Source organism: Trachypithecus francoisi, unplaced genomic scaffold (genome assembly GCF_009764315.1).
Source record: "Trachypithecus francoisi isolate TF-2019V2 unplaced genomic scaffold, Tfra_2.0 Lachesis_group6, whole genome shotgun sequence".
Lineage (NCBI taxonomy): Eukaryota > Metazoa > Chordata > Mammalia > Primates > Cercopithecidae > Trachypithecus > Trachypithecus francoisi.
In genome coordinates, this window is record NW_022681471.1 from 46,518,384 (window position 1) to 46,531,115 (window position 12,732).

General features: G+C 40.1%; 1 protein-coding gene across 2 annotated transcripts; it reads left to right on the forward strand.

The window, feature by feature from the left end:
* Nucleotides 1-3,562: 3,562 nt before the first annotated feature.
* On the forward strand, nt 3,563-8,876 carry SERPINA7 (serpin family A member 7). Of its 2 annotated transcripts, none has more exons than XM_033201606.1 (5): nt 3,563-3,610; nt 5,236-5,874; nt 6,926-7,199; nt 7,928-8,075; nt 8,598-8,876. In XM_033201606.1, the coding sequence occupies exons 2-5, from the start codon at nt 5,253-5,255 to the stop codon at nt 8,799-8,801; spliced, it is 1,248 nt and encodes a 415-aa protein (XP_033057497.1). In that variant the 5' UTR covers nt 3,563-3,610; nt 5,236-5,252; the 3' UTR covers nt 8,802-8,876. The 2 variants fall into 2 exon arrangements, with proteins under 2 accessions (XP_033057497.1, XP_033057498.1); XM_033201607.1 differs by having other exon boundaries at nt 8,537-8,695.
* Nucleotides 8,877-12,732: the final 3,856 nt, after the last annotated feature.

The window sequence follows — 12,732 nt, forward strand, 5'->3', positions numbered from 1 at the left end:
TGATTTGGCTCTCTGTTTGTCTGTTACTGGTGTATAAGAATGCTTGTGAGTTTTGCACATTAATTTTGTATTTTGAGACTTTGCTGAAGTTTCTTATCAGCGTAAGGAGATTTTGGGCTGAGACAATGGGGTTTTCTAAATATACAATCATGTCATCTGCAAACAGGGACAATTTGACTTCTTCTTTTCCTAACTGAATACCCTTGATTTCTTTCTCTTGCCTGATTGCCCTAGCCAGAACTTCCAACACTATGTTGAATAGGAGTGGTGAGAGGGGGCATCCCTGTCTTGTGCCAGTTTTCAAAGGGAATGCTTCCAGTTTTTGCCCATTCAGTATGATATGGCTGTGGGTTTGTCATAAATAGCTGTTATTATTTTGAGTTATGTTCCATCAATACCGAATTTATTGAGCATTTTTAGCATGAAGGGCTGTTGAATTTTGTCAAAGGCCTTTTCTGCATCTATTGAGATAATCATGTGGTTTTTGTCTTTGGTTCTGTTTATATGCTGGATTACATTTATTGATTTGCGTATGTTGAGCCAGACTTGCATCCCAGGGATGAAGCCCACTTGATCACCGTGGATAAGCTTTTTGATGTGCTGCTGGATTTGGTTTGCCAGTATTTTATTGAGGATTTGTGCATCGATGTTCATCAGGGATATAGGTGTAAAATTCTCTTTTTTTGTTGTGTCTCTGCCAGGCTTTGGTATCAGGATGATGTTGGCCTCATAAAATGAGTTAGGGAGGATTCCCTCTTTTTCTATTGATTGGAATAGTTTCAGAAGGAATGGTACCAGCTCCTCCTTGTACCTCTGGTAGAATTCAGCTGTGAATTCATCGGGTCCTGGACTTTTTTTGGTGGTAGGCTATTAATTATTGCCTCAATTTCAGAGCCTGCTATTGGTCTATTCAGGGATTCAGAGTGAAGTGGATTCTTATGATGGCACTGGAACGCTTTAAAAAAGAAGCCTAAATTCTTGCTTAGAAGCCTAATTTCTTGGCTCAAGTGCTCAAGGAATATATGGAAGACAGTGAACATGTAAATATAATTTCTGGAGGTCTAAGTTAGCCAAATTCTATACTCGCCATTTGATCCCGTGTATTACCAAATTACAGCATTTGTTGATTTCTCAGCATTGATGACACTTTTGTCGAAATTAGTCACTGAAATGCAAAGAGTAAAAACTCAAGAATAGGATAGTTGAGAGACTTAGGAGAACCTCAACTCCAAATCCCCACTGAGCCTCTCTTGCCAGTAAAAGCAGTCTTTCCCTTTGTCCAATGCAGCTGTTTCTCCTTTGCTTAAACACTCAGTAATTTCCTTGCCTATGAGACTTAAATTGCAAGAAGAAGCCAATTTTCCTAATGCCACCATCTCACACCTATTGTTGTCTCCAGACCTGTAAGTAGAGTAAGATCCCATCATTTCTCTCCAGACTGGGGTGGAGGATCAAACATCAAAACAATGAGAAAAGTGTTTACAAACTGAAAGAACTGTGGAATGTTGAACATTTCTAAAATAAAATTCGTGTGGGAATGATTATGAGGGTGTTCATTCAAAAAAGGAGATATGTAATTTTAGATCTGGTTGAATTTATTGATATGGTAAAACTTCCTAGAGAGTCTTTATTCAATGTGCTACTCTAGCAGCTTTACACAAGACTGAAATTATTGTGATAAATATAAGTTTGCAAGAAGATCTTACACCATCTCAATCAATTGCATGTGAAGGAGAATGTATTAGCAGAAAGTAGAAATGAACAGCTGTAGGGGGTAGAGATAAAGCCCAGGGAATATGGAGACTTGAGGTGAGGGAATATATGATAACAGAAGAAAGGGAAGAGATTTATCTGTTTCTGGATCCCCACTTTGTATGGGTCACTACTATAGGAGTTTCTGGACACCACCTCTAAATTTCATTTTATACTCTCAATAACCATATGACATGGGAATTATTGTTATTTCCACTTTAGAGGTGAGAAAACTGAGGTTCAAGGACACTAGGTAACTTGTCCCAAATTACACAGTTACAACATAGAGACATGACAGGGGCACAGGTCTAATGCCTGTGATGCCAGAGCACAGGGCAAGGGAGTCTGCAGAGGGAAGCGTACCTTTCTCTTATGTCGGAGATAAGCCCTGCTAGCAAAGCTCAGCTGAATCAGAAGCAGCAGAAAACAATCTGTGCCATTGTCTGATTATGCCACCAGAGGGCACAGGTTTGGAAGTTTTCTTTTTACACAATCTTTTGCTGTTTTCTCTGTGGGGACTTGCTGTAGCTGAGAGAGCAATGTGTTATATTACATGGACTAACCTCACAGTCTAGAGACTTGACCTTGTCACTCCCTTTCTTTAGGACACGTGTACTAGTGACTGTCACATTTGTGAGGTGTGCCCTTCAATATGGGCAAGGGGTGTCAGGTAGTTAGAAAGACCTCTTGGGTTCAGGACTGATATTTACTAACTAGCTCTGAAACCTCAGTGCTGACCATAGTGCTTTCCACATAGTGGGAGCTTAGTCTATGTTTTGCTAAGAAGAAATAATGATACACAGAATCACCCTCTGTCTATCCTCCAATGGCTTCCCAGTGCCCTCAAGGTAAAGTCAGTACTATTTATCCTGGATTCTAAGTCCTACCATAGACTGCATCTAGGCTTAGCTCGAACTAACCTCTCATTCCCTACCTCCCCTCCCACTACAAATTAACACATAGATTCTTAATGTAGTACAGAAGCTGGCAGGGTCTGGAATCTGATGCTTCACAAAATGCCATGCCTGTAGTAAATACTCAAAAGCGGGAGTTGCTATTGCTGCTGCTGCTGCTGCTGCTACTACGACTACTACTAGAGCTGGAAACTTTCAGAGGTAGGTTGAACTCAAGTCTCCTGACTGAGTCTAGTTCTCTTTGTTCCCATTGATTCTTTGCATATAATCAGTACACAGTTAATACTGGACAGTGGAATCTTTAATTTCGGTCTTCTTAACTCCTTCTGCATCCTCTTTTGGAGTCGTGTCACCAGGGGACCATACAGGGAATTTCAATGACAAGAAGACAGGGCTGGTTTCCCCCTTAGCAGACATATGTGTGTGCAGCATCAGAAGTCTAGGGCTGGAAGCTACCTTTGACATCATTTCCTCTGCGAATGCATGTATAATTTCTACAGAACCTGTTGGAGAGGATCGCCCAGCCTCTGCCTTTGTACAACTTTCCCTTAAAAAACTGCCAATCCCACTACTGTTTGTCCCAATAGTGAGAACTTTTTCTTGCTACCTCTTGGTGCTTTTGTCTATGGCCCTTATTCTGCCTGCTGAAGACACTCTTGCTAGCATGGACTTAAACCCCTACAGCTCTGACAATCCTCTTTCTCTTTTGTTTTACATGAAGGGTCTGGCAGCCAAAGCAATCACTCAAAGTTCAAACCTTATCATTTTTTGCTTTGTTCCTCTTGGCCTTGGTTTTGTACATCAGCTTTGAAAATACCATTCCAGGGTTAATGCTGGGGTTAATTTATAACTAAGGGTGCTCTAGTTTTGCAATACAGGACATGCTATAAAAATGGAAAGATGTTGCTTTCTGAGAGATGCAGGTGGATTCTTGGGCATTTGCTGTAAGTACATTTTTTTCTCTTTGGGAACTTTGAACATCTCTATCAGCAAGTCAGAGTCCCAAATAACCAGGTTGATAAGTCAGAGTCCCAAACCAAATTCCTGGCTCTAGGGGCGAAGGTCTAAGTGTGGTCATCTAATACTTGACTTTCTACCAGCCTCAGTGACTTTTAAGGAAAGAGGACTCTGATGACAATATGGAGATTGGATAGAGTGGTGAACAATGGGGGTTTGGTATGGAGGATATAGGAGATGGTGTGACCTGTCAGGAGCCAATATAGTAGCTCAGGCCATGAACTGAGAGGCAGAGGCAGCAGGAATGAAGAGAAGGGATAAGTTTTGAGAGTTATTTAAGAGTTAGTATTCATAAGACATCATGCATTAGATATGGGGAATGAGAATAAAAGGAGACTCTAAGATTATTCCCAGGTATCTGGCTTAGGTGTCTCTATAGACAGTGATGTGATAGATTGAGATGTGGAATGAAGATGAGGGAGCAAGCTTAAGGGGGTAGGGAGATGATATGTTTACATCAGGCAACTTTGAGATTTTCTTATTGAGACTGGGGTCTGTGTGGACCATCCTGGTGGATATATCCAAAAGACAGCTGGATAAATGGCTAGGAGCTCAGGAGAGCAATCTGACTGAGAGAGATACAGTTTCTAGCAACTGAGTGCCAAGGGTAAGATCACTCAGGAAGAAGATGGAGGGCAGAGGAAGGATCATTTTTCTGAGTTCATAGATCTCTTCCTTCTAAGTACACATGTCCACTTTCATGGGATTTCCACACCTGACTCTTTACTCCACTTCTTTGCACTCTTCCAGGATCAGAGAACCTTACACCATATCTTTGTGGCTTTCTTTATAATATTTAAAAGTAACATACATAGGTGTAAGAATAATAGTGTTAAGATGTCTTACAATTTAGAAATGACTGTTTAGATGTTACTAAGATGAATGGTGAAAGAAATCTAAAATGTAGAAAGTTATTCTTTCATTTTCCAGTTGTTTGAAAATACCTCTGTGGCTTCCATGCATTGCAAAATGCATGAATTTCAGCTCATGACTTGTACATGGCTCCATAAACCACCACCGGTCCATTCCAACTAATCATATATTGTACAAATTACTTTCATTTTATCTTTTAGCCAAAGAAGATGCAAGTGTTCTCTCATCTCGTAGATTTTATTTTAAGAAAATGCCAAATAAAAAAAATCTAAAATTCTAATCGACAATGAATAATGTATGAAGAGGGAGTACTAGTTTAACCTAAGAATACCCCCTCTCTCTCCAAAAGGCTCCCTCTAGTTCAAATAAAAAGTGATTCAATTTCCATAAATTGAATTTACTCACAGCATTTTCATAATGTTGCTATAACATCTGAATGATAGTCCACGGCATTATTTCTGTGGTCTCAGCAAGCCACTTTTTCTACTCCCTGTCCATATTAGATGCATCTCCAGTTTTTCAGGGGAGAGAAACCCCTGCTCAGCCCCTGATGAGCACATCATCAAGTATTTAGTATTGTTTTATTAATCAATGTGGGTGATTATTATGTGTCTCTGGCTCAGGGAGTGTTTCATCCAACTAAGCTCCCTCAATGGTTCTCTCACTTCATCTCTTATAGATTAACTTCCTTCCAAAATGTCACCATTCCTCTATCTGGGTCTCTTGGTACTTGGGCTTCATTCTACAATCCATTGTGCATCACCTGAAGGCAAAGTAACAGCCTGCCATTCACCCCAACAAAATGCCACTCTCTATAAGATGTCATCCATCAATGCTGATTTTGCATTCAACCTGTACCGGAGGTTCACTGTGGAGACCCCAGATAAGAACATCTTCTTTTCCCCTGTGAGCATTTCTGCAGCTTTGGTTATGCTTTCTCTTGGGGCCTGCTCCAGCACCCAAACTGAGATTGTGGAGACCTTGGGGTTCAACCTCACAGACACTCCAATGGTAGATATCCAGCATGGCTTCCAGCATCTGATTTGTTCACTGAATTTTCCAAAGAAGGAACTGGAATTGCAAATAGGAAATGCCCTCTTCATTGGCAAGCATCTGAAACCACTGGCAAAGTTCTTGGACGATGTCAAGACTCTCTATGAGACTGAAGTCTTTTCTACTGACTTCTCCAACATTTCTGCAGCCAAGCAAGAGATTAACAGTCATGTGGAGATGCAAACTAAAGGGAAAGTTGTGGGTCTAATTCAAGACCTCAAACCAAATACCATCATGGTCTTAGTGAACTATATTCACTTTAAAGGTAAGACTTTCAGATGTCAATTTTCAGTCTAGGGCTCAGATACTTGGGTGGAGTGCAGAGGGGAGCTCATGGTCTCTTATTACTGGCATCAGTAGGTGTCCCTCATACCACAGTGATCTGCTCCACTGAACATAGCTGTGAATAGTATTGGATCTTCCAAGATGGACACACAGCTCTGTGGATGAGTCCAGGAAATTTCTAGGGAGAGCACCCTTTCAGAGAGGTGGGTGACAATGGTATGGACATCTTGCTCATAATTGGCTAAGGATTCATGGTTTCCAAAAGATTTGGTGAGGTGGGATAATCTTGCACTTGTCAAGTAGACATATTTGTATGTAAAGCCTACTGTGATTCTCACTTGCTGTACATACTTAGGCATGTTACATACATAATTTTACCATGTATTATGCACTCCCTGTGGACTAAACACCATCCTACATGTGTGGTATACACACACTGTCTCATCCAATCCTCATAAGTGCCCAAGTTTACACAGTTAATAAGTTTTAGAACTGATATTCCCAGCAAGGTCTGTGTGAGTCTAAAGCTGGTGCTTGTAGAAACAAGAATCATGTGACTATTTTCTAAAGGTAGTGTGCTCAAATGATTTCTCCTGGTTCTATAGTATATGTCAGTCACATTTCTTGGAGGAGTAATCAATTGTCAGCCACAAACCACACGTATATAGATTGGCTAAAATAGCAGAACAGATCTATTGTCTCATTTTGCCCTAGTGTGTTTGATGTCCTTATACCACTTTATGGAAGAGGAAACTATGGCTCTGATGAGCTTAGTGTGGTATAGTAGTTTTGAGCACAAATCATGGAGCCCAACAGTCCTGGGTGTGATTCCTGGCTCTGCTACCTGTTAACTGGGAGACCATGACAAATGACTTTCTCTGTCTGATCCTCAGTTACTAGTAAAACTTGTTGACTATAGGTACCTAACTCTGTGGTGGTCTTAATTTCTAAATGAAATGACTAATGGAAAATGTCTTGTTGGTACTGATACCGGTTTAAAATAAACACCTCTCTTTTCTTTGTATTTTAAGCCCAGTGGGCAAATCCTTTTGATCCATCCAAGACAGAAGACAGTTCCAGCTTCTTAATAGACAAGACCACCACTGTGCAAGTGCCCATGATGCACCAGATGGAACAATACTATCACCTAGTGGACATGGAATTGAACTGCACAGTTCTGCAAATGGACTACAGCAAGAATGCTCTGGCACTCTTTGTTCTTCCCAAGGAGGGACAGATGGAGTCAGTGGAAGCGGCCATGTCATCTAAAACACTGAAAAAGTGGAACCGCTTACTGCAGAAGGGGTAAATACTTTAGAGGATGTGTGGGTGGAAGGTGGCATAACAGTGCAGGTGAAACTGAGTTCAGCAGAAACCCGGAGGCAGAAGAATCACCCTAAACTACCCAATGGCTATGTATGATCACTAGAATATGCCAAGAAAATACTGTCTACCAGGCCCTTGGCTGAGCATTCTACATACTTCATATCATCCAAGCACATCAACAAACCTACAAAGGAGGCAGTATAATTGGCGTTTTTCAAATTAGGAAGTCTGGTCTTTAAAGATAAGTTGAGCTCCCCAAAGTCAGCCTACTAGTAAATTGATGCCTTCCTGTAGACCAACTAGAGCTGAAGGAACAGATTGGATTTTGATGTTGAAAGGTGATTGTGCAGCCACTCTGGACTGGAAGTGCAAGGTAGAAAACTGTGAAGCTCCTGGGTGCTACCCATTAACCTTCATGCCACTGGCTCCCTGACCTTGGTCATTACCCCAGAGATATTTTCTCTTGATTATAAAAGAGCTATATCTCCCTACTCCCAGTGTTTCAGCCCAACATTGACTGTACCTGAGTGCATTCCTTTCAGAATAACTTCTGTGAGTTTGGTGCCATGTATTGACTTACATAGTAATGGTTGTCAATACTCAGGGAAGAAGCACAGTTCAATATAATACCATCATGAGAGAGAGAAGGAGAGATTTATAAGCTTGATATGGTGATTGCCATGTGTTCCCTTCCTTTTTCCCCACAGATGGGTTGACTTGTTTGTTCCAAAGGTTTCCATTTCTGCCACATATGACCTTGGAGCCACACTTTTGAAGATGGGCATTCAGCGTGCCTATGCTGAAAATGCTGATTTTTCTGGACTCACAGAGGACAATGGTCTGAAACTTTCCAATGTAAGTTGATAAACTAGAGTTCTTAAATGTATGAACTGGAAAGGAAATTAGGAGTCAATTAATTCAACTTTCTTATTTTACCAATTAGCAATCTGATGCCTAGAGAGGCAGTGTGACTCCTCCTAAGCTAGAATCACTGCAGAGTCATTCCCATTACTCCAAATAAGTAATTGTATCAGCTTCTTCCATCCTTGACCTTTATGTCCTAAAATTACTCTGATAGAACAGCTTAATGATCAGAAGTGACTCTGGTGAGATGCAGTTCTGGAGGAGGTGTGAGGAGGGAATGCTTAAGAGGTGACTCCTGGAGGCAGCAGGCCATAGTGTTTCCCAACGGCTAGCCATAGAATCACCAGAGAATGATTGACTACATTTAGCGGAGGAAACTACATATTCTAGCACCATAAACAAAGCATAGCAAAGGGGTGGCCCCACCTTTCCTTTCACTTTCTTACTTCTAGACCTTCCCAAAGACTGTTCCTGTTTCTTCAGAGACCAGCAGGATTTGCTCTCCCCACACAGGCTGCCCATAAGGCTGTGCTGCATATTGGTGAAAAGGGAACTGAAGCTGCAGCTGTCCCTGAAGTTGAACTTTCGGATCAGCCTGAAAACACTTTCCTACACCCTATTATCCAATTTGATAGATCTTTCATGTTGTTGATTTTGGAGAGAAGCACAAAGAGTATTCTCTTTCTAGGGAAAGTTGTGAACCCAATGGAAGTGTAGTTGGGAAAAAGGCCATTGGCTAATTGCACATGTGTATTGCAATGGGAAATAAATAAATAATATAGCCTGGTGTGATTGATGTGAGCTTGGACTTGCATTCCCTTATGATGGGATGAAGATTGAACCCTGGCTGAACTTCGTTGGCTGTGGAAGAAGCCAGTCCTATGGCAGAACATTTAAAATGTCAATGAGTAATTCATTATTATCCAAAGCATAGGAAGGCTCTATGTTTGTATATTTCTCTTTGTCAGAATACCCTCAATTCATTTGCTCAATACATTTGACTGGGTTGAAAAATTTTCCCTTTTCTGTCTTCTGGGGAATAGCTAAAAAGCAGGTCAGGTCTTCATATCCCAGTATTCCAAGAAGATCAATGGACATAAAACAATGCAGATGCATTGTCTTATATGTGAACTTCTCAACCCCCTTCCCTCTGTCCCATTAGTAGGATTCTCTGTGTTCTTGCCAGATCTGATTGGTAGGTTGAATAAAGGAACTCCCACTATGGGGATGAGTTACAGACTGAGAGGGATGTAGCTTTCGTTACTGAACAAGCATGGGACAATACAGCAAGAGAGAGTGAAACTCCCCTGTCCAACCCCACCCTCCCGCCCCAAATAAAAACATACCTCCACTTTGCCAATGTATAAGCTGAGAGTGGAGAAAGAAATTCATTCATGTCATATCTCATAGCTCCTCTTTTTCTGTATCCTAATCAGACTCCTTTCCATATATAGTACCCCTGTCCCACTTGTTTAAGTAGGACTCTCCTTTTGGGCTCTAATTTCACAGAATCTTGATACTTTTGTATCCCCAGATCCTTCAACAACCTTCCCTTTGCCTGTACATGCCAACTCATTCCCACCTACCAAACTAGATTTTATCTCAGACAATATGTATTTAAAGTTTGAGTATAAATGGCATAGTGAGTGGTAGTGATGTAGTATCTGAAATTCTAGCCCTGAGGTAAAACAATTCAGTGACAGGAAAATAGTAAAAAAAAAAATGCAAAAGTACTGTTGTAGATGTTATATTTCCATATTTAAATAAATATTTGTTTAGAAAAGCATGTGTATTACAAACATTCTAATTTTTGCTTATTAGACCCATTTGCATGGAAGTTTGCTTATTCCTGGTATAGTTCACACTTTGCTTTTGTGTAAGAAATTTTTGAAGCCCAGAGCAGAATCTCTGGCACAAAAAATCATTGTTAATATGGAGTTCTGTTTCACTAAAGTTACATTACAATCCTGGCCCTGCTACTTAGTGTTTGGTGGTCTTGGACAAGGCACTTAAACCCTGTACCTTATTTTCTTCATTTGTAAAATGTGAACAATAAGAATATCCATGTCATTGGGATTTTGTGAACCTTCAATGTTGCAAAGCATGTAGCATGTAATATGCTCATCACAGAGTCTGAAACCTGATAAGAAGCCCTGTAAATATCATGCTGGTCAACATCAGACAGTGGGCTGGTATCAGAACCAAGATTGTAATGTGAGTCTTTGATTTGCAGGTTTCTGTTCTCTAGCTCAGGCTCTACCTCCAGAGGCCAGAGTAAATGTAATATCAACTCCTTCCTACCCCCCACCCTCCAAATGAGTTCTATCAGAGCTTGTTCTGGAAGGAATATCAGTATCTTCAGAGGGAAGTCGGATTAAAAGACATTATCCCTCAAGTAATTCATGTGTCTCCCTAGAGACTAAACCTCATTCAGTCATTCTTTCCTGTGGTCAGATCATGAAGGGCTATCACTGTTTGTCTTATGATAAACTAAGAATAGCAAACTAAGAATAGAACGTAACTTCCTTAACCTCATGAAGTTTACCCATAAAATAGCTAGAACATGTATCTCACTTATTAGAGAAAATTTGTAGCAGAGTTTTTACTAAATTGGGATTAAGACAAGGATCCTCTATATTATTGCTTTTATTTAAAATGGTATTGGAGATGTTAGTGCAGTAAAACAAGAAAAATAAATAAACATTAAAAGAATAGAGTAGAAAGGAAGAAAAATCTGTCTACACAGAAAAACCAGGAAAATATATTAACAAATTCTTAGAAAAAAGACAGAAAACTTATTTGGAAACCAGCCACAAGAAAGTAGTGGTATGGATTGCATGGAATTTACCAATTCTGCTTTCCTTTCTACATTGTGATAGAATTATAGACACATGGCTTCCCTGATAAACTACATGTTCTAGCCTCCCTAGCAGTTAGGTGTGGCCACGTAAGTAAATTCTCAACAATGAAATATGAATGTAGGTGACATATAACATCTATCAACTAGGGCATTACAATAGTTGGGTACTTCCTCCACTCTTTTTCTGACTTCGTTAAGCTGGATTGTGGACTTACTTATGATCAAGTTTGACCACAAGCAGGTAAAGAGCTCCTTGGCAATCTGGTGAAACCTACATACATCTTTTCAGAATAATTCTTTAAACGCTAAGAAAAAGTAGGATTACAATACCACCAATAATGTAGAAATATAATTATTAAAATAATATTGAAATTACATCAGCAAGATGGCAGAATAGGAAGCCCTGGATCCTCCTCCCCTACCTCCTTGACAAACACCAATTCAACAACAATACACAGACAAATTCCCTTTGTAAGTATACCCATTATGGAAAACCGTATGGAGGTTCCACAAAATGTTAAAAACAGAACTACCATATTATATAGCAATCCCACATCTGGATATTTACCAAAATAATTGAAATCAGGATCTCAAATAGACATTTGCACACCAATGTCCACTGCAGCATTATTCACAGTAGGTGAGATATGGAAACAACCTAAATGTCCATCAGTAGATGAATGGATAAATGTTTCTACATACAATGGACTATTATTCAGCTTTAAAGTAAAAGGAAATCCTGCCATTTGCAACATGGATGAACCTGGAGGACATTAAGCTAAATAAAATAAGCCAGTCACAGAAGTAGAAACACTGTATTATTCCACTTACATAAAGTATCAAAATTAGTAAAACTCATAAAAACAGAGGATAGAACGGTGATTGCTAGAGATTGCAGGAAAGGGGAAATGGAGAGTTGTTATGAAATGTGTATCAAGGTGCTGACAAATTCTGTTTTTAGTCAGGGCTCTTTTCCTGGCTTGTAGATGGCCACCTTCTCATTATGTTCTCATATAGTCTTTCCCTGGTGCATACAGGGAAAAAGAGAGAGAGAGAGAGAGAGAGAGAGAGAGAGAGAACTCTCCTGTGTCTCTTCTTATAAGGACACTAATCAGATTAGAGCTCCATCCTTATGACCTCGCTTAATATTAATTACTACCTCACTCCAAATACAGCCACTCTGGGGATTAGGGCTTCAAAATATGAATATTGGGGGTACACATACATTAAACCCATAACACTAGCCTTATTCCAACTAATACAGAAGTTGGTAGTAGTAGTAGTGGGGATGTTGCAGGTTTGATTATCCAGGAAGCAGACCCTGAAGCAGAGTTTATAGTACAGAACATTTATTAGGGAGAGCCCTGGGGATTGATGCCTAAAGAATGGAAGGGAAGGAAGCAAAATTAGGCAGACACTGAAGTCAAGCCAGAATGCAGGTTTAAATAGCAACAACCTTGGTTGACTGCACAAGGAAATCTGGAGTTAAAATGGCCAGTTAGAGTTGCTCTGTTTTAGGTCAAAATAGCTGGACCCTCACACATCTACTTTGGTCAGTCATTGAATATGAGCTGACCAGAAAAGGTAATGATTGAGGGCAAGACATCTCTGCAACTGAGGCAGCCCTTGAAGGGACTGAAAACTGAAGCCTATCTGCTGACAGGACTCCTAAGCATCTAGAACAACAAGTCCTTTCTTGAAGAGAAATCTGTATGGCACATCTCCATGTCCAACACAGTCAATTCCTTGTCTGCTGAAATCTACTTCTTCCTATAAGTTTTGGAAGCA